The sequence below is a fragment of the Malaclemys terrapin genome, chromosome 3 (assembly GCF_027887155.1).
Source record: "Malaclemys terrapin pileata isolate rMalTer1 chromosome 3, rMalTer1.hap1, whole genome shotgun sequence".
NCBI lineage: Eukaryota > Metazoa > Chordata > Testudines > Emydidae > Malaclemys > Malaclemys terrapin.
In genome coordinates this window covers 101246635-101272741 of record NC_071507.1, presented here as the reverse complement: position 1 = coordinate 101272741, position 26107 = coordinate 101246635, and the positions used below count along the sequence as shown (strand labels likewise).

The 26107-nt window shown below is 41.1% G+C and overlaps 1 protein-coding gene across 3 annotated transcripts in view; it reads left to right on the top strand.

Moving 5' to 3' along the window:
* Window positions 1-240: 240 nt before the first annotated feature.
* UTRN (utrophin) overlaps window positions 241-26107 on the top strand; it is a 565558-nt gene continuing 539691 nt past the window's right edge. For 2 of the 3 annotated variants that reach the window (XM_054021668.1, XM_054021666.1), the window contains exons 1-2: window positions 241-764; window positions 2296-2462. In XM_054021668.1, coding sequence (XP_053877643.1) covers window positions 2384-2462 — 79 coding nt within the window. In that variant the 5' untranslated portion in view covers window positions 241-764; window positions 2296-2383. Of the gene's footprint in view, window positions 773-2295; window positions 2463-26107 lie in introns of all 3 variants that reach the window. The other variant, XM_054021667.1, reaches the window with a different exon arrangement.

The window sequence follows — 26107 nt, the reverse complement described above, 5'->3', positions numbered from 1 at the left end:
AATTTTCACCCACACTGCAGGGGGAGAGCAGCCACCCCAAACAGAAGGGCAACCTGAGGCTGTGCTGGGGAGCTGGGTCTGGCGTCCCGTGCCGAGGTTCTCCGAGGGTTGATTGACAGGGCAGGCGGTCACATGATGCTGCCACGCCACTTTCCCATAGCCAGCGTGCAGCAGCAGCCGCTGCTCTAGCCGGAGGGCGGGGAGGGGGGAGCTGGGAACAAACAAAGTTCCAGGCGCAGGAGCAGCTGGGAGCACTCACAGCCCGGGCGCTGCCTGTCCCGCCACCTCTTGCTCGCTTGGCCGCAGGGAAGCAGGCGCGCGGTTAGCGCCAGCCTTGCCCAGAGCCTCAGCCCCGTCCTGTCTCACCTACAAACAAAGGGGAAATCTCGGGGACGAACGCAGCAGCAGGAGCAGCAACAGCTTGTACAAAAAGTTGCTGAGAGCCCGCCTGCAAGGGGGGCAGCTGGAGCCGCTTCCTACTCCCGAAGGACCCGGCGAGAGGGCGGAGGAAGGTGTTCGGGGGGTGGGAAGATTAAGCAGGAATTCTTCAGCTGGAAACGCTTTTTTTTTTTTTTGGTAATCGATTGATTGTTTTGTAGTCGCTGCCGCTTGTTTGGGGCGGCTTCTGCAGCCGCTTGTCCCGGTCCCGGCGGTGGGAAGGCCGGCCGGGAGCAGGGGAGAGGAGCTGCAGCCCGGGGCGCTTCACGTGAAGCTGGAGCTCTCTGGCCCCGGGGTGCAGCGGGGCCGGGCACGCAGCGCAGTAGGTAAGCCGGTGAGTAAGCGCTAGCCCGGGGGCGGGACGCCGGCGCCTCCGCGAGGAAGGGGACGGGGGTGTTGTGCCCTGCTCCGGAGGGGTCCTGGCTGAGAACTCCCCCTGCGGGACTTGCTTCCTCTCTCCCCGCGTGGGGAGCCGACAGCCGCCAACCCCGGGTGGAGGAGCCCCCGGCACGAACGGGGCGGGGGGTTCAACATCAGCCAGACCCTTCCGAGGGGCGCCAGGGTTCCCACCCGCGGGCGGCTCGTTCGGGGCTGCAGGTGCCTTTCCCGCCCCTCGCACGGGCTGGGGCGCGCGTGGGAAGAGCAATGTCCATAACGTGGTGTCTGCCTGCTGCTGGTAACCGCCTTTGGGGTGGCAGCAGGTGCCGAGGGAGGGCCAGGGCGACGCCTGGACCCAAGGGGGTGCAGCCCCTCGCGGCTCGGGGGCCTTGCGGGCTGTGTCCGGGGAAGATACAGATTGAGACCATAGGTGCAAAGGTTGCTCTGGATTACTCGGGGGCGGGGAAGGGGGAGATGGTGGTGTGCCAGCTGAATCCAGCTTGCACCCCGCGCTGTTATTGTTCTAGTGATCGGACCTCTTGTTTGGTCACTTTCCTCTTTCCCCTTCTCCCACCCAATTTGTTACAGTTGTTTCTCAGCCCATAGCATCTTGAGGCGACTTCTTTCTCTCTCTTCCCCCTGGCTCTCCCTTTCTGCAGGTGTCATTTAGATGAAAACAGGTGTGTGTGTGTGTGTGTGTGTGTCGGGGGTGGGGAAAGATGTGATGATTAAGAAGAAAAAGTCACGCTCTTCTTTCATGTTATGTGACTAAACTCCGTAGGAGACAAGTAACTGAACACCCTATATAACTTTGTGAGGAGTGTATATGTAAAGTTTGGGAACTGAGCCAGGCTCTGGGGTAGTGGGCAAACTGCTTCCTTCATAATTTGCTCACTAGTAAGGATTAATCTAGCCAGTCCGAGTTTGTTTCTGTTCTGTGGAGTGTGACTAGCAAGTGGTGAGGATAATGTTCTTAATAGTGGTTTGATTAGTGTTGCATTGGAAGAAATGTGGAACTGATTTCCAAATACCTAAGATTTAAAGTTAGGTATACAATGTTGATATTCCAGTTATGACAAGCTTCATAATTCTTGATCTTTGCCCCAAAGTCTTTCTTTGATGTCCCATGGAAATTTAAAATGTAATGACTTCACTTTCATTTCACTTGTATATTTTGCACTTCCCAGTATACTAACATTAAGCAGTTTCCTTGGCTGTGTTTTTTCTTTGTAACTTGTAATCAGAGTAGAAAAGAAATTTTAATCTTTTTTTCTTTGTGAGTTATGTTAAAATGCTCTTTAATTGGAAGAGGAACAGAACTTTTTAATGACAGTGATATTTATAACACTTGATAAGCACTGAAAACATGTATGATGTCAAGCATATACTATTGTTCACATGTATAGATTTTAATAATTTCTGATTTAATACATGGAATGATCATCTTTAAGTACTTTTTTTCCTTCTATATTATTTTAGGTATTATTGCTGAAACAGTCCTGTACATACAAATCCTTCCAAAAACAGTTTCTATTATACCAGAGGAGAATTTCAAGGCTGTACAAGGATGGCCAAGGTTTCAGATCAAGAGGAAGGACCTGGTGGAGGACACAATGAATTCAGTGATATCATTAAGTCCAGATCTGGTAGGTTGGAGATATACAACTTTGTTTTTGTGCTTCTTTATATATCATTGATTATGAAAATGTCTCAAATTATGTGATGCAAACATTTAATTGACAAATTCCTGGCCTCTGTTTGCCAGAAGCTGGGAGTTGGCCACAGGGAATGGATCACTTGATGATTACCTGTTCTGTTCATTCCGGCTGGGGCACCAGGCATTGGCCACTGCTGGGCTAGATGGACCATTTATGGCCCGGTCTTAAGTTCTTGCAACTTTGCTGTCTTTTTATATGTTTGTGTAGTATCTAGCATTAGGAGGCCCTGATTCTAACTGGGGCTTCCTGATGCAACTAAAATGTGTGTGCATATGTATAAAAAATAATTGGATATCTCTACATTGGTAACCAAATCATTTTATTTAAGATCCACCTTCTGCATTATAATTACCTCAGATTTTGTAAATAAGCATGTGTTTAAATAAGTGCTCTTACGCAACCAAGTTTTGGCGGCTGCTTCTGTGTTTATTTCGAGCTGTGGAAAATGGGTTGTTACAGGTTGCAACACTGTAAGGTGCTTTATATGTTTAATAGTACACTGTAAAATGAATCTACTTTTTTGACATGCTACTGTCTGACTTTGGCACCACAGACATGTCCTGTACCAAAAACATTTTGTGTCAAAGAAACAGTTTCCGGATAATGTGTTTTCCAGAATTATTTTTAAATGTTCTGCTTATGGGCCTTTCTGTAGTTCCTATTGCTATTGTATGTGAGTGCTTCACAAACATTAATGAAGTTATTCTTACAATAAGTAGGGAACTGTCTATTACCCCGTTTTACAGATCAGTCACACAAAAAGGTGAAATGACTTGCTTAAGGGCACCCAGGAAATCTTTATGCAGAGACAAAAACTGAACACACTCTGTTTCCTAATTCAGTGCTTTATCCTAAAGGCAGACTATATTTGATATCCACAGTGTAACAAACTGGAACCTTTCCAATCATTTACTACAATAGTAACAAAATGGCTTTGTAACTACAAAATATATTTGTGTCCTAGTGTAAATGCAGGTAGATAAGACTCAAAATTATGTATATGCAATTAGTGTACATATAACAAGATACGATGGGAGGGCCACATAGCACGGTTCACGGACAATAGGTGGACTGCAATCATTACTGAGTGGTACCCACTCAAACAGAAAAGACCACCTGGTCGGCCTCCAAAAAGGTGGGAAGATGACATTGTAAAACGTTTCGGACGAACATGGAGAAGAAAGGCAAGAATGCGAGAAGAATGGCGGATGTGTTATGATCGGCGCAGTCTTAACGACAGCTGAAGACCGATCGATCCAGGTGATGTATCAAATTAAGTAGGATACATATTTTGGGACCAGATCCAAAGCCCATTGAAATCAGTGGCAATCTTTCAATTGATTTTCGGATGTCTTTGCATCAGGCCTTTGAACACAGCTTAGTTTTAGGAATCTCCATTTCTCCCCCCCCCCCACTCCTTTTTTTTTTTTTTTTTTAAGTGCATGAGTTCAGAAGGTGGAAAGCTTTTTTTAACTTCTGGAAGTACAGTTTGTGAAACAATATTTGTGGTTTCATTCATATATTTTTTTCAAAGTTCTGGACTATATTTGACCTGGTTGGAAATGTCTACTATAGGCCAAGGATTCTGGGTTGGTGAGCACTTGTTTTTTGTGTGTGACAAATACTGCAATTTTTGCAGGCATTTTGCAGAATCATTGCTGTATTTGATAAGTCCTCTGTATAAATAGAATGTGCTGTAGTTTCCATTGTTCTGATATGGACCTACACATATCTATAGTAGTCCTTCTTACTTCTTTCAGAGTAGCAGCTGTATTAGTCTGTATCAGCAAAAAGAACAGGAATACTTGTGGCACCTTAGAGACTAACAAATGTATTTGAGCATAAGCTTTTGTGGGCTAAAACCCACTTCATCAGATCTCATAAATTAATTATATATTTAAGATATGTTTATACTAAAATCAGGAATGACTTAATTCAACTTTATAGCCTAAATTGAAAATGGGATTTTTTTTTTTTTTTAATCCCATTTTCAAAACCCCTAAGCACTAAATTTGGATCTCAGGTATGCAGCATGCATCGCTACATACTTTAAAGTTAATTATTACACTACATAGCTGAGATCTGAACCAGCCCCTATAACTAAGCCTGTGGGAGGGATTTTTTTTAATGAAAGGGACATAATGTATCCAAGTATAGACAGCAACAAATTAAAGGCTAATTCCCAGGTCTAAAATAAAGGCTAATTGCCCCTCCTCTTAACCCACTGAAAGCTTCCCCCCCGCCCCCAGTTAAAGGGATATTCATGTTGGCACTTTAATGGGAAGCAACCCAGTGTTCCATTTATCATTTGTATTTTCAGTTTGGGTTGCTGTTCATGCTAGAGATACAAATGGTCAGAGTCCAACAAAAATATTAACATAAAATAATTCACTTCTCATAAAATGCTCCCAAATTATTTTTAATAGCTGATTTCACAAATATATTTTTGGGAGGATAGGGGATGGGACAAGATTTTGATTTCCTTGTATGGTGAGGGAAGGGTCTTTTTATTTTTATTGTTTTTGCTTCTCATGATTCTGAAATGTAAGTATGCATGCACAGCTTTTCATTATTAGTGGAAGTAAGAAAACAGCTGCCTGTCAGAATTTTATTTACACATCAATTTAAATTGTCAAAATATTTGTTTAAAATGTCTCATTACTGTGGTGCAATTTTTTTTTTTTTTTTAATCATAGGGATTTTAAAAAAAGCTAATTTGAGTCCTCTGTGGGAGGGTAATATAGTGCCACTTAGAAAGATTGAATTCAGCCAAGCCTATTTATATTTTTTTTATAATTTTGACAAATATCAGTGTGTATTTTAAACCATTTTTATCAATTTACATTTTCACTGTTATGGAAAAGTGTTGGGGGAATCACACAGCGGGTAGGAGCCAGACAATAATAAATAACCGTAGACCCTGAGATTCAAAAAGTTTAACTTTTTTCCAACTTTTCTTCCATTCATTATTTGTTCTTTTTCTAAATAAAGAAATCTGCCAAACAAGATGTTATTTAGGATGTCTGGATTATTTTAATAATTTAGGGAGCAAAATTCAGCAGTAAAATAGTAACTTGTGCTCAGTAGAATGTCAGAATTTCAAAAAGGAGGGAGCAGGGAAAGAATGTATAGTATAAACCTAAGAAGACAATCAAACTGAGTGCATGACCAATCTTTGTAAGATTTGCTGCTTTAATTAGCTGGCTTCGGAAAATTCAGTAGCAGATAGTATGAATGCATAGAAAATTATAGAAATAGCTATTTTAATTGATGGAAACCATTGATAGAAACTTGTTTTGAGCTAAAATGGTATTTACTCACGGTAATTTATTAATATATCAGGCCTTACAGATCTCCTAGGATGTTTAGCAGTGCATTTGTCTTCTGATATTTCTCAATTTTATGGAATTAAAAATGAACTATAACTTAATTTAAAAATGCAATTAATTTTAAAGAAAAACTTTGAAAAATAAGTGCAGTATACAGTTGGAGGATGGGAAGAATGAATATTCTGTAGAAATAAATTTCATCATACGGTATTTGCTATAAAAGTACAAAAAACACCCAAAAAAAAAAAAAAAGTTGGAACAACTTAAAAACATCATTTACACAAAGAAAAAGAATCCTGGGTTACACAATTTCATGACCAATTTGCAGGGGGATGGATCTTTTATATGCCTACCTTTTTTAAAAATAAAACATTAATATCTTCAAAATTGCATCTTAAGAATATTTGGAAAAATATTAACGTTTATAGAAAAGTTTTAGTTCAAGATCTAGTTCTGTCATTCAAAGATTAAATTCGCTGTGCGTGGGACTTCTTGTATGTTCAGATGGTCAGGGTGGTACATCATATTTTTGAATTAGTAAGATCTATCCAGTACATAAATGATTCTGGGGCAGGCAAACTTTTTGGCCTGAGGGCTGCATTGGGTTTTGGAAATTGTATGGAGGACCGGTCGGTGGACCGGTCCAGCCCTCACCTCCTATCCACCCCCCCACCCCCCCGGGACTCCTGCCCCATCCAACCCCCTCCATTTCCTGACCGCCCCCAGAACTCCTGCCCCTGACTACCCTCCGCCGCCCCATCCAACTCCTCCTCTCATTCTTGACAGCCCTCCTCCCCTCCGGGACCCCTGCCCCATCTCTGTTCTAAACACATTATTGAATGCATTACCAATTCTGTCGTCTTCAGCGATCAGTAAGAAAACATATTCCAAGACAGTGATGCACTTCTGTGGACTTCGTAAGTCATAAATGCTTGAGAATACCCTGTTTGTTTGACTAACCATAAACACATTTAGTTTCATTCCATAACCTTTCTTGTAAAGCATAGTTCTAAAGAAGTCTCTTGAGGATGTGAGGTTTTCTTTAAGTACGTCGGATTAGGATTTATTAGTTATCAAATTTTGGGAGATACTCTACTTATACTAGACAAATATAGACACATATTCTGATTAGATAGTGTATTAAAGCTGTATTGCATAATTATGTATTTTGTTTTTAAAAAAATCTATTGAATGTTTAGAATAACATATAATGATTGTGACCAAAACTATATTGTGTAATAACTATTTTAATCCTGGCAATTACATGGAAGCCAACCCAAGGTTTGCAGAAGAACTGTATTTACTGTTAGCCTCTCTTTAGTGCACAAATATTAGTGTCTTTTTATTTTTTGTTTTGCTTGAAAAACTATAGCATATCTGCCAATTGAATGGTTATATTCTGTTTAAGTAAAATAATTACCATCTTATATAGGGTATTCCACGCATCTGGAGACATTAAATGGTATAGGTCAAACTTTACACATGTCTGTATTATTCCTTAAAACAAAAATCATTTTAATAGATATGTTTTCCATAACAATAACTATTTTTATATGTAATCTAGAATGTACCTTTTTTTAAAAAAAAAGATCCGTTTGGGGAAATAAGTGCTTTTGTGTTTGGTTTTGAAAAGAAGCTTTCAAGAAGGAATGCAGGGGGATGCTTGCTTTATAGTGGGTGAGAAAAACAGTGCTGTCATCAGTCTGTTTTGAAGAACAGATGAACTTTTGCTGTGATTAATTATGAAACACTGAGGAAAAAGCCCCACTTGAAATCTGTCATGATAGTTTCAATGGCAATGTATATAATTAAACAGTAAGACATGACAGGCAAAACATTTCTGGAATATTACTGAGTGCCTCAGATGCATTTTAAGGTACAAGAATAGATTGGTAGGAGCTTAATTCTCCTGATCTAGATTTCATTTTTAATTAAATTAAATGTGGTTGACAGGGTCTTGGAAGAACTGATCTAAAAATTGTACTTTATTTTGAGAGGTCTTTGAGGATCACTTTTGGGAGTTGACGCTGTTGTTTGTAGAGAAGTATGACTGCTTCATGAGGATATTTAGATAGTCAACAGCTCTGTTTGACTGAGATCTCCCCCTGCCTTGGGACATGCTTTGAGAAGACTTGTTCATTCCATAGTTCTTGGATGATGGCCCATAAAACAGTGAGTGGTAAATATATTGTATGCAACACATGTCCTCATCTCTTTTTAGTGCAAAAAATTGCCAGGTGAAGCAGCTATTAACCAGCTGGTGATGGTATCACTTTGAGCATTTGTACATATGTGCCATTGTAGCAATCAGAAACTTGTTAAACATTAATAAAAAAATTTGAACTAGAAGGGATTGGCCTGAATCCAAAGGCTACTGAAGTCAACAGAAAGACTCTCATTGATTTCAAATGGGCTTTGGATGAGGCCTTTTCCTCACTGGGGCTTCTGGGTGTTTCCTTAAATAAATTTTTTGCTTGTAAAATTCAAGCTGTGTGTCTTTAGCAAATTGTGCCTTGTGAATTTGAAAATCACATCTGAAAATTTTGCAGCTATTACTATTATAAGTAGTTTGCTTATAACTGAGATTGCTAAAACTTAAGTTAGCAGGTTTTTCTCTTTTGTGTATGTATTCACTTTGTATATAGTTATATAGCTAGGGAGAAAATGGCTAACTGAAACAGACCTTATAAACATTAACAGGGGAGCAGAAATACTTTTTGTTACCTGTCGTGGTAGATGTCATGACCTGTCACTAATATCATCTCATTGTTTCGTGTTACTCCCCTGTATCCATCTGTTCTGATTTGCCTTATATTTAGATTGTAAACTCCTTGGGGAAGGAAGGGACAGTCTTTTTGTTCTGTGTTTTGTAGAAAAATCTGGTCTGATTTCACCTCTCTGAGCAGGATTTCCTATTTCCAAACCTGACCTGATTGCCTGGAATGAGCGGAAGAGCCATGGGTACTGGATATCCTGGGCATTATGGTAATACAAATAAATGTCAGTGCATTAACAAATTGAACTCCCCATGCAGGAGTGCTGTGATGGAGAGACAACAACCAAACAAGTCCCACATTGTTATTGCACTAGAATTGCAGCCACGGAGAGGTTTGAGGTGGGAACAGGGAGGGTCCCTCTTCCTCAAATTCTTAACCTATTTTTGTTTCCTATCAATATGATTGCAGAATCTTCACATCTTCTTCTGCCTTTCATGGCTACAGTGTTTTTACGACTGTTTGCGAGCTGTGAATCTTCATGTCTAGCTTCTTTAGTTCCTGGAATCATATAAGTAATAGATTTTAAGCAACCATATTTCTCATATTTATGACAGACAGATTCAGAGGAAAGTGAAAACACAAGTATAGGTAACATGCTTGTACAGACCGCTGACATTCTTTGTCAACCCTAACACACACACACACACACACACACACACACACACACACATATTTGGGGAAGATTTTAGCATTCACAAGTTTGAGTGGGGGGGAGGGGATGAGTCAAATCTAGTGTGGAAACCTCTTAATTGTACTCTATCCTATATATAACGTTCTTAAAGATTGCAGTAATGTACTTAGTTTATATTTAAGCCATTTAGCAAGGCTTAGCTATGTCATTACTGGCATCTTTCATAAAATTACTTAATTACCTTTCCTCTCACTGAAAACTCCTCCTAGTAGAGCAAACACTCTTGGTTATACCATGCACAGTGTGTCACATGTCTATGAAAAGGGAGGAGCAAGACAATATTTAGCTAACATTTTTGGGTTTGGGGGACTGGCAAAGAGCCTGGGAAAATATAATTCAGAGGGTGTTGGGGGGGTGGGGAACATGCAGAACAAATTGACTGTGACCATCCTCCAGCTGATACAGATGCTCTGCTGTGACATATCTATAGCTGTAAAGATTATGCATGTTTTGAATATGTTGTTCTGCCTTCATTGTGATGGACAGTACCCCTCCCTTGATGGAAATTCAAAAGTCAGAAGAGAGCAGCTGTTCTCCCTCCTGCATACTGAAATGCTCCCAGCACAGTGTAGGGGAGAGTTGCACTTTTTTTTTCCCCCCCTTTGGTATGGGGCTGTGGTTTCCATTGGTGGACTTGTGTTGGTGGAAGGATAACTTAATGGTCAGCGCATGTCAGGAGTCTGGTTTTCTCTGTTAAATTTCTGGAATTAAGAAGGGACACAAATGAGCTAGAATTTCAGAAAGTGATTATTTTATTCAAAGTGAAGGGAAGGAATTTTAAAAGTATCTGCAAAAGTAACTGGGCAGATGAATAAATAAACCTCTGTGAGACTAGAGAGAGAGAGAATAATGGAAATGGTTCCACACAAGTCAAGACAACGGGATTATTCAAGAAACTGCAGATTTATAAATGCCAGCAGCTGCAAAATGCAGTGTAGTTGTAGCTGTATTGGGCCCAGGATATTAAAGAGACAAGGTGGCTGAAGTAATATCTTTTATTGGACGAACTTCTGTTGGTAAGAGAGACAAGCTTTCAGACTTGCACAGAGCTCTTCTTTGGCCTGGCAAACGTACCGTCACAGCTAAATACAAGGCGGAACAGGTGTGGAGTCAGTGGAAACTCTGGATGGAGACAGCATAAAGGAACACTTAGAAAACACTTTGCAGAGAAAGGTATAACATGATCCAATGGCTGAAAGTTGAACCTAAACACATTCAGGCTCAAAATAAGGGGTAAATTTTTGACAGTGCAAGTAAAGAACCATTGGAACAATTTATGAAGGATCATAGTGGATTCTCCATCATTAACCATTTTTAAATCGAGGTTGACTTTTTTTTCCTAAAAGATCTGCTCTAGGAATTATTTCGGGGAAGTTCTATGGCCTGCGTTACACAGGAGGTCAGACTAGATCATGCTGGTCCTTTCTGGCCTTGGAATCGGTGAATGTGAAAACTGCCATTTTTGTTTAGAATATGTGAGTTGTTATTAAGGGACGGTCAAGAAATCTGATACAGTGATTGACCTGAGGAAGCCATATGCATAACTGACTTGGACTTGAGGAAGGCATATACAGAAGCTTAACTAATGTTGAGGGGTGTGTGTGTGTGTGGGGGGGGAACAAAAGTCAAAAAACAAGCCAAAATGAGGAAATGCCAAACAGATTTACTCAAAGCAATAAAGTGGGGGGAGGGGAGAGAAGAAGCACACCTCCCACTTCCTCAGCAACACTTACTGGGTCAATTACCTTGTGCATTTGCTAGGCTTGGCAGAATGAGGGGCTGTTGGGGAGCTGATTACTGTCCTCAGGGCACTCCTTCCCCGTGGGGTTAGAGTAGCTAGGGGGCTCCAGCTGAACTCTGGTCCCTTCTGCAACACCTCTCTCCCCACTCCCTGAGGTAGAGGCTGCAAAGTAGAAAGTGTCAGAGCCAGTTCTGTGCCTGTAGGGCCTCTCCCACTCTGGAGTAGAGGTATGGATATTCCCAGCTGACCACAAGCAGTTTCTGTTCCATTTTCTCTGCCTGTGCAATACAAAGGGAACAGAGCGGGTTTGAGAATCTAACTCATTGTACCTAGAAAAGGATATTCCAAAACTGGAAATCATGGCAGAAGAATATCTACAGAAAGTGTACTGTAGCTGCAGTTTCCTCTAGTGTCCAGAAATCCTATTAGTGTGAGGTTCCGAGTACTCCTGCACAATATACTCCTTCTTTCTGATTGGCTGAGCAATTCTGAATGTGGGCCTCAGTAGCATGAGAGGGGCTGTTAAGTAAAAGGCATAGCATGGACTAGAGTAGTGATGTTATTAGAAAATATTCACTATACAGTCTAGAAAAAGCTTTACACTTCCACCCCCTTTATTATTATTATTTTATTATATTAGGATTTTAAAATCTAAATCCTTCCTAAAAACTCCCCTTCAGTTACGCATACAAAAAAACTTGATAACGCCAAGGTTGCTGATGTGCTGAGATCACTGTTTGTTATGCTGACCAATATTGTCTCATTGTTTCCTTGTACAGTAATATTATTGCTAACTAATACCTTCATCCCATTTAGCACATTTGTCTGATTTCAGAGGTTCTGCCAACTCGTATATCTATGACTTCATTTGGAGCAGGTGCTGAGCACCTCTGAAAATTAAGCAATATACCTGTTGTGCTCTAGGTTTTCTTTCAGGTTATATGAGGGTTAAAATTTGTGTTCTTGCCTGAGGAAGAGTTGTGGGAAAACTGCTGATTGGCATGCGTATTGTGCTGATAGAATGTGGCATATTTATGTGAACAAAGTAGTAACTTGTGTATTTAAAAATGTTGGGTACTTGTGAGTGAAAGAAATTGTGACTGAGTGACACGTGGATTGGCATTTAGGATGTATATAGTTAAAAAAAATATTTTTTTCTGTGGGATACTGAGAAGGAACATGTGACAATTTTGTCTAATCACCCAGAAGTTATGGCCTGTGTTGTGCAGGAAGTTAGACTAGGCGCAGTCCAAGTGTTTCTTTCTGGCCTTAAAAATTTGCTAGTGATACGAAACCTGGTGGAGGTGGAACAAAGTAATTCAGTTAAGAATGATATGGAATTTGACAGGTATACCGGTAAGGGCAGATGCTGGGTTATGCAGTTAGTTTGGGAGAAATGTGAGGTTTTGAGTCTTGGAACAAAATATTTTGGAAAAATGTTCACAATCCATTTAACAAATAGTTTTTGTTAATCTCTCTGTACTGGCTACATTTGATTAAAAAAAAGTGTTTAGTTCCCTCCTCCTCCACTCCATTTGAAGTGTCAAAGGAGGGAATTTTAAGAAGGAATACGCCCCTAAAATATTATGTCACAAATTATTGAAAAGGAAAAAGTGTTACGGATAAAATGCTAAATATTTTGGATGGTATTTAATAGAAAGAAAATGAAAAGCAGACCATTTTGAATGAACAAAGGAAAGTACTGCATAGATGAATTTATTTGGGCAGTTAGGTGCGTGTTGGGAATAGCATGCATATCTCTGGTCTCGAACTAAAATATGGCTATGTAAAAGCTGTTACATAAAATGAGTTTGGGTGAAGTGGTATTTAAATGCCACAACAGGTCCACCTTTTTTATCTTAAATTCTTCTGAGACATCTATCTGATATAACCTGGTATTGAGCAACAACTAGGGTTAGCATAAATCACTCACAAAGGGAGCCCCATCTCTCTGTCTTGACTTTCCATAAAGATGTGCTGCTGCTCTTTTCCTCTTGGATCCCATGGGAATAGATTTCAGTAGTGGGGGAAGGCCCTTTGCTGGGGAAAGGCTGTCCTGAAGTGATGGAACTTAGTTATATTCTGAAAACTATCTGCTTTTTTCTGATGGCTTCTGGGATGGCATTACATGTTCAGATTTCTCCTGCTTTCACTGTGTTGCACCTGTGCTCAGGAATCTTTATATGGGGCTTAGTGTCCCTTTAGAGTGTCCCCAACTTGTTTGCGTGGGGATTAAGTGGTCTCTTCAGGCTTGTATATATGAACATTTAGGCTATGTCTACACTTCAGCTTATGTTGGCATAATTTGTGTTGCTCAGGGGTGTGAATAAATCACCGCCTTTCCCCCCCCCCCCAAGTGACATAAGATACATTGACATAAGTGCCAGTGTGGACAGTGCTATGTTGGTGGGGGAATAGTTAAGTAAATGCTTTAATGTAGCCATGCCTTTAATCCATGGCAAGCTGGGATGTGTCTGTTGCCGACTGTCTGTGTGGACCCTGCTAATGCCCATTAATAGTTTGTTAATGTGCTTTGCTCTAGTTTTATTTCAAGGAGGACTAGATCAAAGCACATTAACAAACTGTTAATGCACGTTAGCAGGGTCAACATGGATGATTGGTCCCCGGCAGGCTAGTGTGGGGTAAATTTTCACCCCAACTTTCCAGGAACTAAATGCTCATGTAGACAAGTCCTTATATAGCCTGGTTGTAGCCCTTTCAAAGCGTTGTAGATTAGGAGTAAAACTTTAAATTCAATCGGTGAATGAATATGGAGTCATCAGGAGTCACAGAGCATAGGAGTGATGTTCTCTCTGGCCTTTGCTCAATAAATCAGCTGCTGGGTGACATGAGAGTCTGTCTTCAGCCCTGGACAGAAGGAATTGCAGCTGTCTAGCCTGGTCGGTAATGAAGGCTAGACTATCTCAGTACCAAGGACTTCATTGGAGAAGAAGGGATGTGCTCTCTGGGCTCATGAAGGTAGTAGAGAATGTTCTATTCTGCTACTGTTTGTGTCCAGGAGCAATGAGGAATCCTTCTGATTAGTGGTTTGGTATCTCAGTTGTCGTCAGCGTTCCAGTAAGTGCTTCAAAGTATTTTTTTCTCCTTCCGGTTGTCACCATTTTTGTTGTCTTCCTTTTTTTCAAGTTTGAAGAGTTTGCATTATTTTATTAAGATCATTTGGGACAAAAGGATGGCCTGATGCAAGGTAATACATTTCTTAGAGGAGCCATTTCTAATTCATGCTAACTCCTAAACTAACTAATGGATTCACTTATAAATTCTCAGAAAATTCATTTTGTCCTAAAAGAGAAAGTGCTGTAATTTTGGGGAAGATGCACTGTAATCTTGATATATAACAGTGGTTGAAACCCTGCTTGAAATACAAAACTCAACTCCCCTTTAATTATAGAACCACAACCGGGGCTTCCATAATTGAGTAGAGGGAAGGGAGAATAAGAGTACATAATGGCACTTCTTAGACTCACTAGTAGCTGCTGTCCCACTAGTTCATTCCCCCCCCCCTTCTTTGAAGTCAGTGCACCTTATACAAGTTCAAACGCTTCATTAACTTTCAGCAAGAAAACAGAGTTGTTTCATAATTAGCCATGTACAAATTATTGAGCTAATGGAAAATAAATTCAGTTTTAAAGAAAACTGACCAGTTGGTGCCTCCAGCCCTTCTTTGCTACACTTACGCCTACCTTTTCAGAGTTCCTCTCAATCTTCCACTGCAGTTGCTAGGGTCCTTGATGAAATGCAGGCCATTTGACTGATGTCGTCTTCTGCTACTTGGGGTGTCTGGAGTAGGTTCCCTTCCCCCCCATGAAGATGATCTGTGCTGTTAACAATTGTGAAAGTTGAATAGAATTGGGATCATGGAATATATACTCTGTCTTGGTCTACACTTAAGTTAGAGCAGTTTTTAAACTTAGGCCTGGTCCCCACTAACCCCCCCACTTCGGACTAAGGTACGCAAATTCAGCTACGTTAATAACGTAGCTGAATTCGAAGTACCTTAGTCCGAACTTACCGCGGGTCCAGATGCGGCAGGGAGGCTCCCCCGTCGATTCCGCGTACTCCTCTCGCCGAGCTGGAGTACCGGCGTCGACGGCGAGCACTTCTGGGATCGATCCCAGAACATCGATTGCCTGCCGCTGGACCCTCCGGTAAGTGAAGACGTACCCTAAGGGCTGGGGGAAAGCCGACAGGTGTGGTGGGACACGTGGTTTGGACATCCCTTAGGGGAGGATCTATAAATGGAGATTCCCTATGTCCTAATAAGGAGGAGAGGATGGAAGATGATAAAATACAGGTAGGATCTGATGGAAAAACAGTCAAATGAAAAAAAGTCTCATTCTATTATGTCATGTAATGGCAGGCAGCTAAAAAGTGACAGGTTTTTAAAGTGCTTATATAGACATCTAGCATTCTTAAATAATCAGATGGGTGAAGTAGAGTGCCTCGTATTAAATGAGAATATTAATATAATAGGCATCACAGAAACTTGGTGGAATGAGGATAATCAATGGGACACAGTAATACCAGGGTACAAAATATATCTGAAGGTCATAACAGGTTGTGCTGCTGGGGGAGTGGCACTATATGTGAAAGAAAGTGTAGAATCAAATGAAGTAAAAATCTTAAATGAACCAAACTGTACCATGGAATTGCTATCCATGGCGATTCTATGCTTTAATAAGAAGAATATAGCAGTAGAGATATATTGCAGACCACCTGACCAGGATGATGATCGTGACTGTGAAATGCTCAGGGAGATTATAGAGGCTATTTAAAAAACCTCAATAATAATAATAATAATTAATAATGGGGGATTTCAACTATCCCTATATTGACTGGGTACATAAAGTTTCTTGCCACATTAAATGACTGCTTCTTGGAGCAGCTAGCCCTGGAGCCCACCAGAGGAGAGGCAATTCTTGATTTAGTCCTAAGTGGAGCACAGGATCTGGTCCAAGAGGTCAGTATAGCTGGACCACTTGGTAATAGTGACCATAATATAATTAAATTTAACATCCCTGTGGTGGGGAAAACACCACAGCAGACCAACACTGTAGCACGGGGTCGGCAACCTTTCAGAAGTGGTGTGCCGAGTCTTCATTTTTCACTCTGATTTAAGGTTTTGCATGCCACTAATACGTTTTAATGTTTTTAGAAGGTTTCTTTCTGTAAGTCTATAAAATTAAATTAAAATGCAGAGCCCCCCTGCCCCCCCAACCGTTGGCCAGGACCCGGGCAGTGAGAGTGCCATTGAAAATCAGCTCGCGTGCCTCCTTTGGCACACGTGCCATAGATTGCCTACCCCTGTTGTAGCACTTAATTTCAGAAAGGGGAACTACACAAAAATTAGGAGGTTAGTTAAACGGACATTAAAAGGTACAGCACCAAAAATAAAATCTCTGCCAGCTGGATGGAAACTTTTTAAAGACACCATAATGGAGACTCAACTTATATGTATATCCCAAATTAACAAACATAGTAGGAGAACCAAAAAAGAGCCACCATGGCTAAACAACAAAGTAAAAGAAACAGTGAGAGGCAAAAAAGCATCCTTTAAAAAGTGGAAGTTAAATCCTAGTGAGGAAAATAGAAAGGAGCATAAACTCTAGCAAATGAAGTGTAAACATAGAATTAAGAAGGCCAAAAAGAATTTGAAGAACAGCTAACCAAAGAATCAAAAAATAATAGCAAACTTTTTTTAAGTACATCAGAGGCACGAAGCCTGCTACTGGGGGCCACTGGGTGATTGAGATGCTCAAGGGCAATAAGGCCATGGTGGAGAAACTAAATTAATTCTGTGCATGGTTGAGGATGTGAGGGAGATACCTAAACCTGAGCCATTCTTTTTAGGTGAAAAATCTGAGGAACTGTCCCAGATTGAGGTGTCATTAGAGGAGGTTTTGGAACAAATTGATAAACTAACACTAATAATTCACTAGGACCAGATGGTATTCACCCAAGAGTTCTGAAGGAACTCAAATGTGAAATTGCAGGACTACTAACTGTTGTCTGTAACCTATCATTTAAATCAGCTTCTGTACCAAATGACTGGAAGATAGCTAATATGACACCAATTTTTAAAAAGGGCTCCAGAGGAGACCCTGGCAATTACAGGCCGGTAAGCCTGACTTCAGTACTGGGTAACTTGGTTGAAACTGTAGTAAAGAATAAAATTGTCAGACACATAGATGAACATAATTTGTTGGGGAATAGTCAACATGGTTTTTGTAAAGGGAAATCATGCCTCACCAATCTACTGGAATTCTTTGAGGTGATCAACAAGCATGTGGACAAGAGGAATCCAGTGGATACAGTGTATTTAGATTTTCAGAAAGCCTTTGACAGGGTCCCTCACCAAAGGCTCCTAAGCAAAGTAAGCAGTCTTGGGATAAGAGGGAAGATTCTCTCATGGATTGATAACTGGTTAAGAGATAGGAAACAAAGGGTAGGAATAAATGGTCAGAACTTTAGAGTGGTAAATAGTGGTGTCCCCCAGGGGTCTGTACTGGGCCCAGTTCTATTAAACATATTTATAAATGATCTGGAAAAAGGGGTAACAGTGAGGTGGCAAAATTTGCAGATGATACAAAACTACTCAAGATAGTTAAGTCCCAGACAGACTGCAAAGAGCTACAAAAGGATCTCTCAAAACTGTGACTGGGCAACAAAATGGCAAATGAAATTCAGTGTTGATAAATACAAAGTAATGCAAATTGGAAAACATAATCCCAACTATACATATAAAATGATGGGGTCTAAATTAGCTGTTACCACTTAAGGAAGAGATCTTGGAGTCATTGTGGATAGTTCTCTGAAAACATCCACTCAATGTGCAGCAGCAATCAAAAAAGCAAACAGAATGTTGGGAATCATTAAGAAAGGGATAGATAATATGACAGAAAATATCATATTGCCCCTATATAAATCCATGGTACGCCCACATCTTGAATACTGTGTGCAGATGTGGTCTCCCCATCTCAAAAAGATATATTGGACTTGGAAAAGGTACAGAAAAGGGGAACAAAAATTAGTAGGGGTATGGTACGGCTTCAGTATGAGGAGAGTTTAATAAGATTGGGACTTTTCAGCTTGAAAAAGAGACTACTAAGGGGGATATGATAGAGGTCTATCAAATCATGACTGGTGTGGAGAAAGTAAACAAAGTGTTGTTTACTCCTTCTCATAACAGAAAAACTGGGGGCCACCAAATGAAATAAAGCGGCAGCAGGTTTAAAACAAACGGGAAATTTTTTTTCACACAACGCACAGTCAACCTGTGGAACTCTTTGCCAGAGTATGTTGTGAAGGCCAAGACTGTAACAGGGTTCAAAAAAGAACTAGATAAGTTCATGGAGGATAGGCCCATCAATGGGCAGGGGGTTGGACTAGATGACCTCTTGAGGTCCCTTCCAACCCTGATATTCTATGGGTATTAGCCAGGATGGGCAGGGATGGTGTCCCTAGCCTCTGTTTGCCATAAGCTGGGAATGGGTGACACGGGATGGATCACTTGATGATTGTTCTGTTCATTCCCTCTGGGGGCACCTGGCATTGGCCACTGTTGGAAGACAGGATACTGGGCTAGATGGACCTTTGGTCTGACCCAGTATGGCTGTTCTTAAGTTAGATCAACATAACTACAGTGCTCAGTTGTATTAAAAAAAAAAAAAAAAATTCACGCCCCTGAGAACCAAAGCTATCCAGACTGAACGCCTGGACCTACCTACTGCCATTTGGTGTGAGGGATTACCAACAGCAATGAAAAACCCTCCTATTGCTGTAGGAAACATCTACATTATGGGTGCTACAGCAGCACAGAGCCAGAGCTGTGCTGCTGTAGTGGCAGTAGTATAAACACGGTCTCTATCAATTCTCTCTCTCCTCTTCCCCAGCTGCTCAAGGGTAGGAACTGCTGCTGAGATTTACTCTTGTTCGCATACTTGGAAGAGTAAAGGTCAGAAAACTAGTTACATTTATAATGTGTTTTTTATTACATGTGACTTCCTTTTCTATCCTCCTTGCTCCTAATAAGGTTGGTCTCCCTCAAGATCCTATCCATTATTCTTTTTATTCCCCCTCTATTCTCTCCAGTGTGTGTGTGTTTAAAAAAGCCACAAAACAAAACAAAAAAAGTGGTAGTTTTGCCCTGGGGCTGAGGTGGGCTAGACATGTCTCCCTTTGGAGACCAGCCATTAGTTAGCTAGAGGAGGCCACTTCATAGTTGAGTGAAATCTTTTATTCCCCTAGCTTCAATACAGTGCCTGCCACAGTCTCCTTTCTTATGACCTGAGAGGAGAATTGAACTCTGATGTCCCTCCCAACTTCCTTTACACATGGCAGTGCTTTCCCTTACACAAGAATGCTGGACAGGCCCCTCACACATCTTTATACAGTCTCTCTTTTTTTCCTTTTTCCAGAGGGAGTATGAGGGTGTGGACACAATTAAAGCTGAGAACAGCTAAGCTTCAGACTTTTTGCCTGGATCAGCCGTTGAGAAATGTGCTTATTTAATTGTGAAATATTGAAGGAAATGGGTTTAGAAGTTTGGAAGCATAATGTTAATGAATTCCATGTGAACTGTAGGTTTCTTTTTTTCTTCTTCTTCTTCTTCTTCTTCGAAATAATGTCCATGATAAACAGCCCCAATGACCAATCATTCCAGATCTTTGTGAGCAAAGATTTCTCAGCAGTTCTTTGACCTCTTTTTCTCCCAATAATTTGAGAGAGAGGGTTTTATGTTAATATATTCTTATCACTCCTTTTATCAGGAGGCAGAGCTGTATAGTTATCACTTTATATAGGGCAATAATACTAAACAAGGGTACTAATGTAGATTTTCATCTCCATAAAGAAGACACAAGGACGAGATCTGTTCTTTGCTTTCTTTGACTTGAAAAATTTCCAGCTAATGAAAAATCCCAAATGGCTTTCACTTAAACCATCCAGTCAAAACCAGTCAGTTTTTGAATAAGTGTATGACACAGTTGCGCATGACCGAACCCTGTAGCAGCTCCATGCCAATGAATTCCAGAATTGTAAAGAATGAATAGGTTGATTAAAATAAATATTGGTATTCTTATCAAAAGCGATAATGTAAAGAGTAGGGGAAGTATCACTTGCTAATGGACTTGTTTGGACTATCACCACTGACAACTTCCCTGTATCTACAAATCTGAATTAGCACTTTGCTCCTCCCTACAACTTATCTTAGAGAGAGTAACAAACTTGGTGCCAAAGGCAAACTGAGGGAAAATAAAGAGACTTAGGCTATGTCTACACTGGAAATTGAGCAACAAAACTTTTGTCGTTCAGAGGTCCTAACCCCTCCCTGCACCCTGCCCTTTTGCCGCGGCAAGTGTCCGTGTGAACAGCGCGTTGTTGGCAGGAGTGTTCTCCTGTCGACAATATGAATACCACTTGTTGGGGTGAAAGTATTTTGTCCGCAAAAGTGACGACAAACAGCGGCCACACTGCCTTGCTTTTAGCATCATGTCTGTGTCGCTAAAAGCTGTGTAATGTAGACAAAGCCTTAGTCCTGTGGTCTAAATAATGAGATTCATCAAGTGAAATGTAATATTAGCAGTAATATATACCATATGGAAAATAATTAAAAAAAAAAAATCAAGGATTGAACTAAAGCAGAAACCTCCTCCCCTCCCCCCCAGAATTCTAAGACTCCTTGCTAGTGGTATGTCCCTCCAGCTCATATTGCAGTGAGGCCAGCTGACTGCCAAGTTGTGGAGTGGAATGAAGCTGGGGTATAATATAAAATGTTTCAGTTCCAATCACTGGGTTATAAAAACACATTATAAGCACTCGAGGTACAGAGCAGAATAGCAATGCTAATCCTAGCACTGGGTATATTCAGTGTGTTACGACAGACTGACAAAATCTATATTGGAACTAAGCCTACAAGTTCAGAGGAACTTCAGTTGAAACCTGTCATCTTGAATGCGATACGGTGTAGTGGACAAATGCTGTTAGCCCATCTTGCTAATTTCCGTTTTGCACCGAAAGTAAATGCAATATAAATGAAAATTGTGAAGCACTTTATCAGGCTTCCTGTCCTTTTACTCAATAGGGGAGGGAAAAGAATTAGAGAACCTTCCTCCCATCCACCTTCAAATGTCTGTTTTATTCTAATCTCAGTACTTTTCCCCCTTAAACGGTTCAACTTCGTGGCAACGCTCTGGGTTTAGAGGAGGCTTTATTGTGGCTATCTTGGTAACTGTCACTGTGGGCTGGGTAGGATCATTCAAGCCACAGGAGGTGCCCTTTCCCCACTGTTCTTTCCCCTCCCTCACCTCAGGATGAGAAAAAATAAATTACATAGCAGTTCTCTTCTCTGCTGGTACAGGGGAGCAAGGATCCAAACTCTGCCTCTCTGTATGACATAGCAATGCTTGGGCCGCGAAATTATATTCTCCATGCAGTGGATCTTCCATGCTGTGGACAGACACAGGTCAATCCGGTAACTACTTTCAGAAATCCAATGAAGCCTTGTGGACAGCTTAGTAAAGCTTTTTTTAGTCTGAAACAATATTGCCAGCCTCACTGTAAAAATTGTTTTTGTATTACCATAGTGCCCCAGATCCCCACTATTGGACCTGGAAGCCATTGTGCTAGGAACTGTACAAACACACAACAGAAAGACAGTCCCTCTCCTCAGATTCTTATGTTTCTTCCCCTGTCAGATAGGCTTGGCAGAATTCAGTTTATATATATCCGTTTATTTTTAAGCAATTTTTATTTTTATCTTTTAAATTTTTACAATTGTGGAAAATTATGGGGCAGGGATCAGATGATGATTATTTAATGACAGTGGACATTGAGATTCAAAAGGTTAAAGCTTTATAACTATTAAAACACAAATTGTCAGCATCAGATGTCAGAAATACAAAGTAAATATCTGTAAATCAAACTCTAATTTTCTAGCAGCATTTTTCCTTCTTTTAGCTGTAAATTTTGATAGAGATTTTTTCATTTGTTTGTGTGTGTATGGTGAAATTGGGATTTACTAACATTTACAAATTTAAAAATCTAATCCTTAGAATATAAGAACATAAGAGAGGCCGTACCAGGTCAGACCAAAGGTCCATCTAGCCCAGTATCCTGTCTCCTGACAGTGGCCAATGCCAGGTGTCCCAGAGGGAGTGGACCTAACAGGTAATGATCAAGTGATCTCTCTCCTGCCATCCATCTCCACCCTCTGACAGACAGAGGCTAGGGACACCATTCCTTACCCATCCTGGCTAATAGCCATTAATGGACTTAACCACCATGAATTTATTCAGTTCTCTTTTAAATGCTGTTATAGTCCTAGCCTTCACAACATCCTCAGGTAAGGAGTTCCACAAGTTGACTGTGCGCTGCGTGAAGGAGAACTTCCTTTTATTTGTTTTAAACCTGCTGCCTATTAATTTCATTTGATGACCCTTAGTTCTTGTATTATGGGAATAAGTAAATAACTTTTCCTTATCCACTTCCTCCACATCACTCATGATTTTATATACCTCCATCATATCCCCCCTTAATCTCCTCTTTTCCAAGCTGTCCTAGCCTCTTTAATCTCTCCTCATATGGGACCCATTCCAAACCCTTAATCATTTTAGTTGCCCTTTTCTGAACCTGCCCTTTTCTGAATCCTTCCAAGTTTAGTATTAAGCACTTGTATGAAATCATAATTTTTGTTTCTCAAGGATTTGCCTGCTCCTCCTGCTTCTCGCCCCCCCCCCCCCCCCCCCGAAGTCACCTTCTGTTAGTGATGTTGCAGTTTGTTGCTGCAGGTGTTCATATGATTACACATACAGAACATGTGACCTTCAGTGGAGAATGAACTGCAAGTGCAAGTAGACATTTAAACTAAAATTCTAGGTTCATGAAATAAGTGGATAAAAGGGTTGTTGGTGGCGGGGGAAGGGGAAAGAAGACATGGAGACAGTTGTTTCCAAAGAGAGTGGTGTCTTTCTCTCGCCTCTGGTTTAAATTAATCTGACCACTCCTGCTTCTATATCCCACACCCTGTCAGTTTGTTAGCATTATGCCCTTGGGCTGCAGCGTGGGGTATTTTTAAATGCATTGACCGCCCATACACTGCAACTTAAAACGACTTTGAGTCCACCACAGACTTGTATTTCATACACGAGTTTACTGAAGCAGTGAACGCATATGCCTGTTTGCTTTTTCTCACAATTCTTGTGTCGATTTTTCAAATAATGTCTGACTGGGTTAAGAACTTGGTGACTTTTTTAAAATAAATGTTTAGCTGTGAAAGGCTAAATTTGAAAACTTGAATCAATTAAAAAAACAAAACAATTGTGGTTGGAAAGTATTCTTGCCTATCTCATAACTTATAAAATCCTAGCACTGAAAAGCAAAGAAATAGAATAAGGATGTCCTTAACTATTTTAAACTGCCTACATAAATGGGAGCAGAAAATTGGGCCCATAATTCCCACTGAGAGTAACAGACATTAAGCTGAGCCCCAAAATCATCCACTACAAAAAAATTGGAGTGCTGCAATACAAATGAATATAGCTAGCATGAGAGTTTCCAGGGGGATTTAGTTACTTGCAAAGTTTGAGGGAGTAATAGAGAATTTTTTAGAGCTAAAGGGAGACTTAGGGTACGTCCAGACTACCTGCCGTATTGGCGGGTAGCGATTGATTTATTGGGAATCGATATATCGCATCTCGTTAAGATGTGATATATCGATCTCCGAACGCCCTCCCCATCGACTCCGGAACTCCACCGGAGCGAGCGGCGGAGCAGAGTCGATGGGGGAGCCGTGGCCGTCGATCCTGTGCCGTTAGGACGGGAGGTAAGTCGGAATAAGATATGTCGACTTCAGCTACAGTATTCCCATAGCTGAAGTTGCGTATCTTACATCGACCCGATTCTCTTCCCCTCCCCCCCCCCCCCCCCAGTGTAGACCAGGCCAAAGAAACAAAGTCAAAGCTCCAAACTGGAGTAATTTTTTAACCAAGTGCAGCTCAGAAATGGTTTGTCATTTCTTCTAACTTTACAAGAACATTCTCTTCTTCACAGAGGATGTGTTTAAAAAAAAAAAAAATTCATTCTAAATTGAAACAAAATCAAGTTCTGAATATCAAAACCTCCCCAAAATTGAATTGCCTTTCTCTGCCCAGCTCTAGTGGTGAGGTTTGTGATTGTCCTTAGTTCAAGTTCATTCTCAGTCTCCGGACTGGCCTCCAAGAAAGCTGTTGTTTCTTGTACAGAGGATCTTTATCTTTATGATGAAGTTCCATTGTGCCTAAGAAGTGGAGTTGTTTACCATGGTCTCCAGCCCAGAGCTTTAGGTGATCTTTTAGATTCCACAGAGCACTCTGAAGGTAAGGACCAACACCTTGAATCTGACTCAAAATTTTATGAGAGCCCTGTGTAGGAAGCAGAGGACAGGTTTAATGTGTTTGCAGTAGCCGGTGGTGCTGAAGAAATATGTTGTAGCACTCTGTACTACTTAGTTTCCGAAGCACTGAAAGCTTCAGGCCCAGGTATTTTGCTGCAGTCCAGAGTACTACACCTGAACAGTATTTGCAGAATGAAGGTGATAAATTGGAGTTGGGGTACACAGCAGAATTCACAAAACCTCAATCAGTCTCTTAAAGAACCCCACATAGCATGCAATACATAAACAAGCCCCTCACCTTCTCTTTCATGATTCATGTTGCCGAAAGACAATTAATTCTGCCTCAAAACTGGGAATTTTGCTACAGTGATAGTTGATTACTGAATAGTTGAGTAACAAGTGCAGCTCCTGAGAAAATGGGAATGGAGCCGTGGCTCTGGGATGCCCTGGCGTGTTGACCCAGAGCCATGGACTATGGGAGTCCTGGGTCCCCTGTGCCAGGCAGTCTGCATGGTGGGCTGCCCCAGAGCTGTGGACTGCTCTAGGATATCCTACCTGGCAAAGCCCTGAGGGGTTGGGTGGATGACCAGGTAGATGTAGAAATATTGCCTGAGTTCTGTTGAAACTTTGTTGAAATTGAACAGTCTCTGCAAAATGTTTTGATTTTGATGAATCTGTAAATTGTGACAAAAGATATGCTTCCCTGGAATGTTTCCAATCAACTTTGTTCACCACCTTATGCTGCAAACATACAGCAATATGTGTGGTGTTTGGGATTTTTTCCCTCTAAAACAAAACAGACAATTTACTATTCTCCCGTAGGGGAGAGGAGGAGACAACAAACATGACCAGTGTTGATCATGCTGCTTAATGCACTGTTGGAAGATGCTCAGATACTACAGTTCTGAGCGCAGTATATGAACCTATAAAGTAGCAGTTCTCAAGTGGGTGTCTGTGGGGGGCCCCCCCCAGGGGGCCACAAACAGGTATTAGGGGTCTGCCAAGCAGGGCCAGGGTTAGACTTGCTGGGGCCCAAGGTTGAAGCCCCGGATTCCTGCTGCCCGATGGGGACTGAAGTCCCAGAGCCCAGCTGCCCTGCTGCTTGGGGCTGAAGCCTGACCAACTGAGCTTTGCAGGACCCCAGGCAATTGCCCTCCTTGCTACCCCTTAACCCTGCCCCTGGCTTTTATATGCAGGAATACAGTTGTTATAACACAGGTGGACCCTGGAGTTTTTATAGCATGTTGAGGCGGTGTGGGGCTCTGAAAGAAAAAGGTTGAGAACCTCTGCATAATAGGTGTAACCTGATTGATCTTTCCAGTGCTTCAGCATACTGTGACGAACTATACAGGGAATTGGAGTACTTGTGGCACCTTAGAGACTAAAATTTTTCATGAGGTTGATGGATTTCCACTCCATACGGCTAAATGCAGTGCCTTGCATAATGACAGGTTTCAGAGCAGCAGCCATGTTAGTCTGTATCTGCAAAAAGAACAGGAGTACTTGTGGCACCTTAAAATCATTCATACTCACTACTCTTTTAATCATTATAAACAAAAATGTCTATTTTCTCATGGATTCAGGAAACCCGCCATAATAAATAGAAATAAAAACAATTTCCTTCTTCCACTCAGGTTTTTGAAAT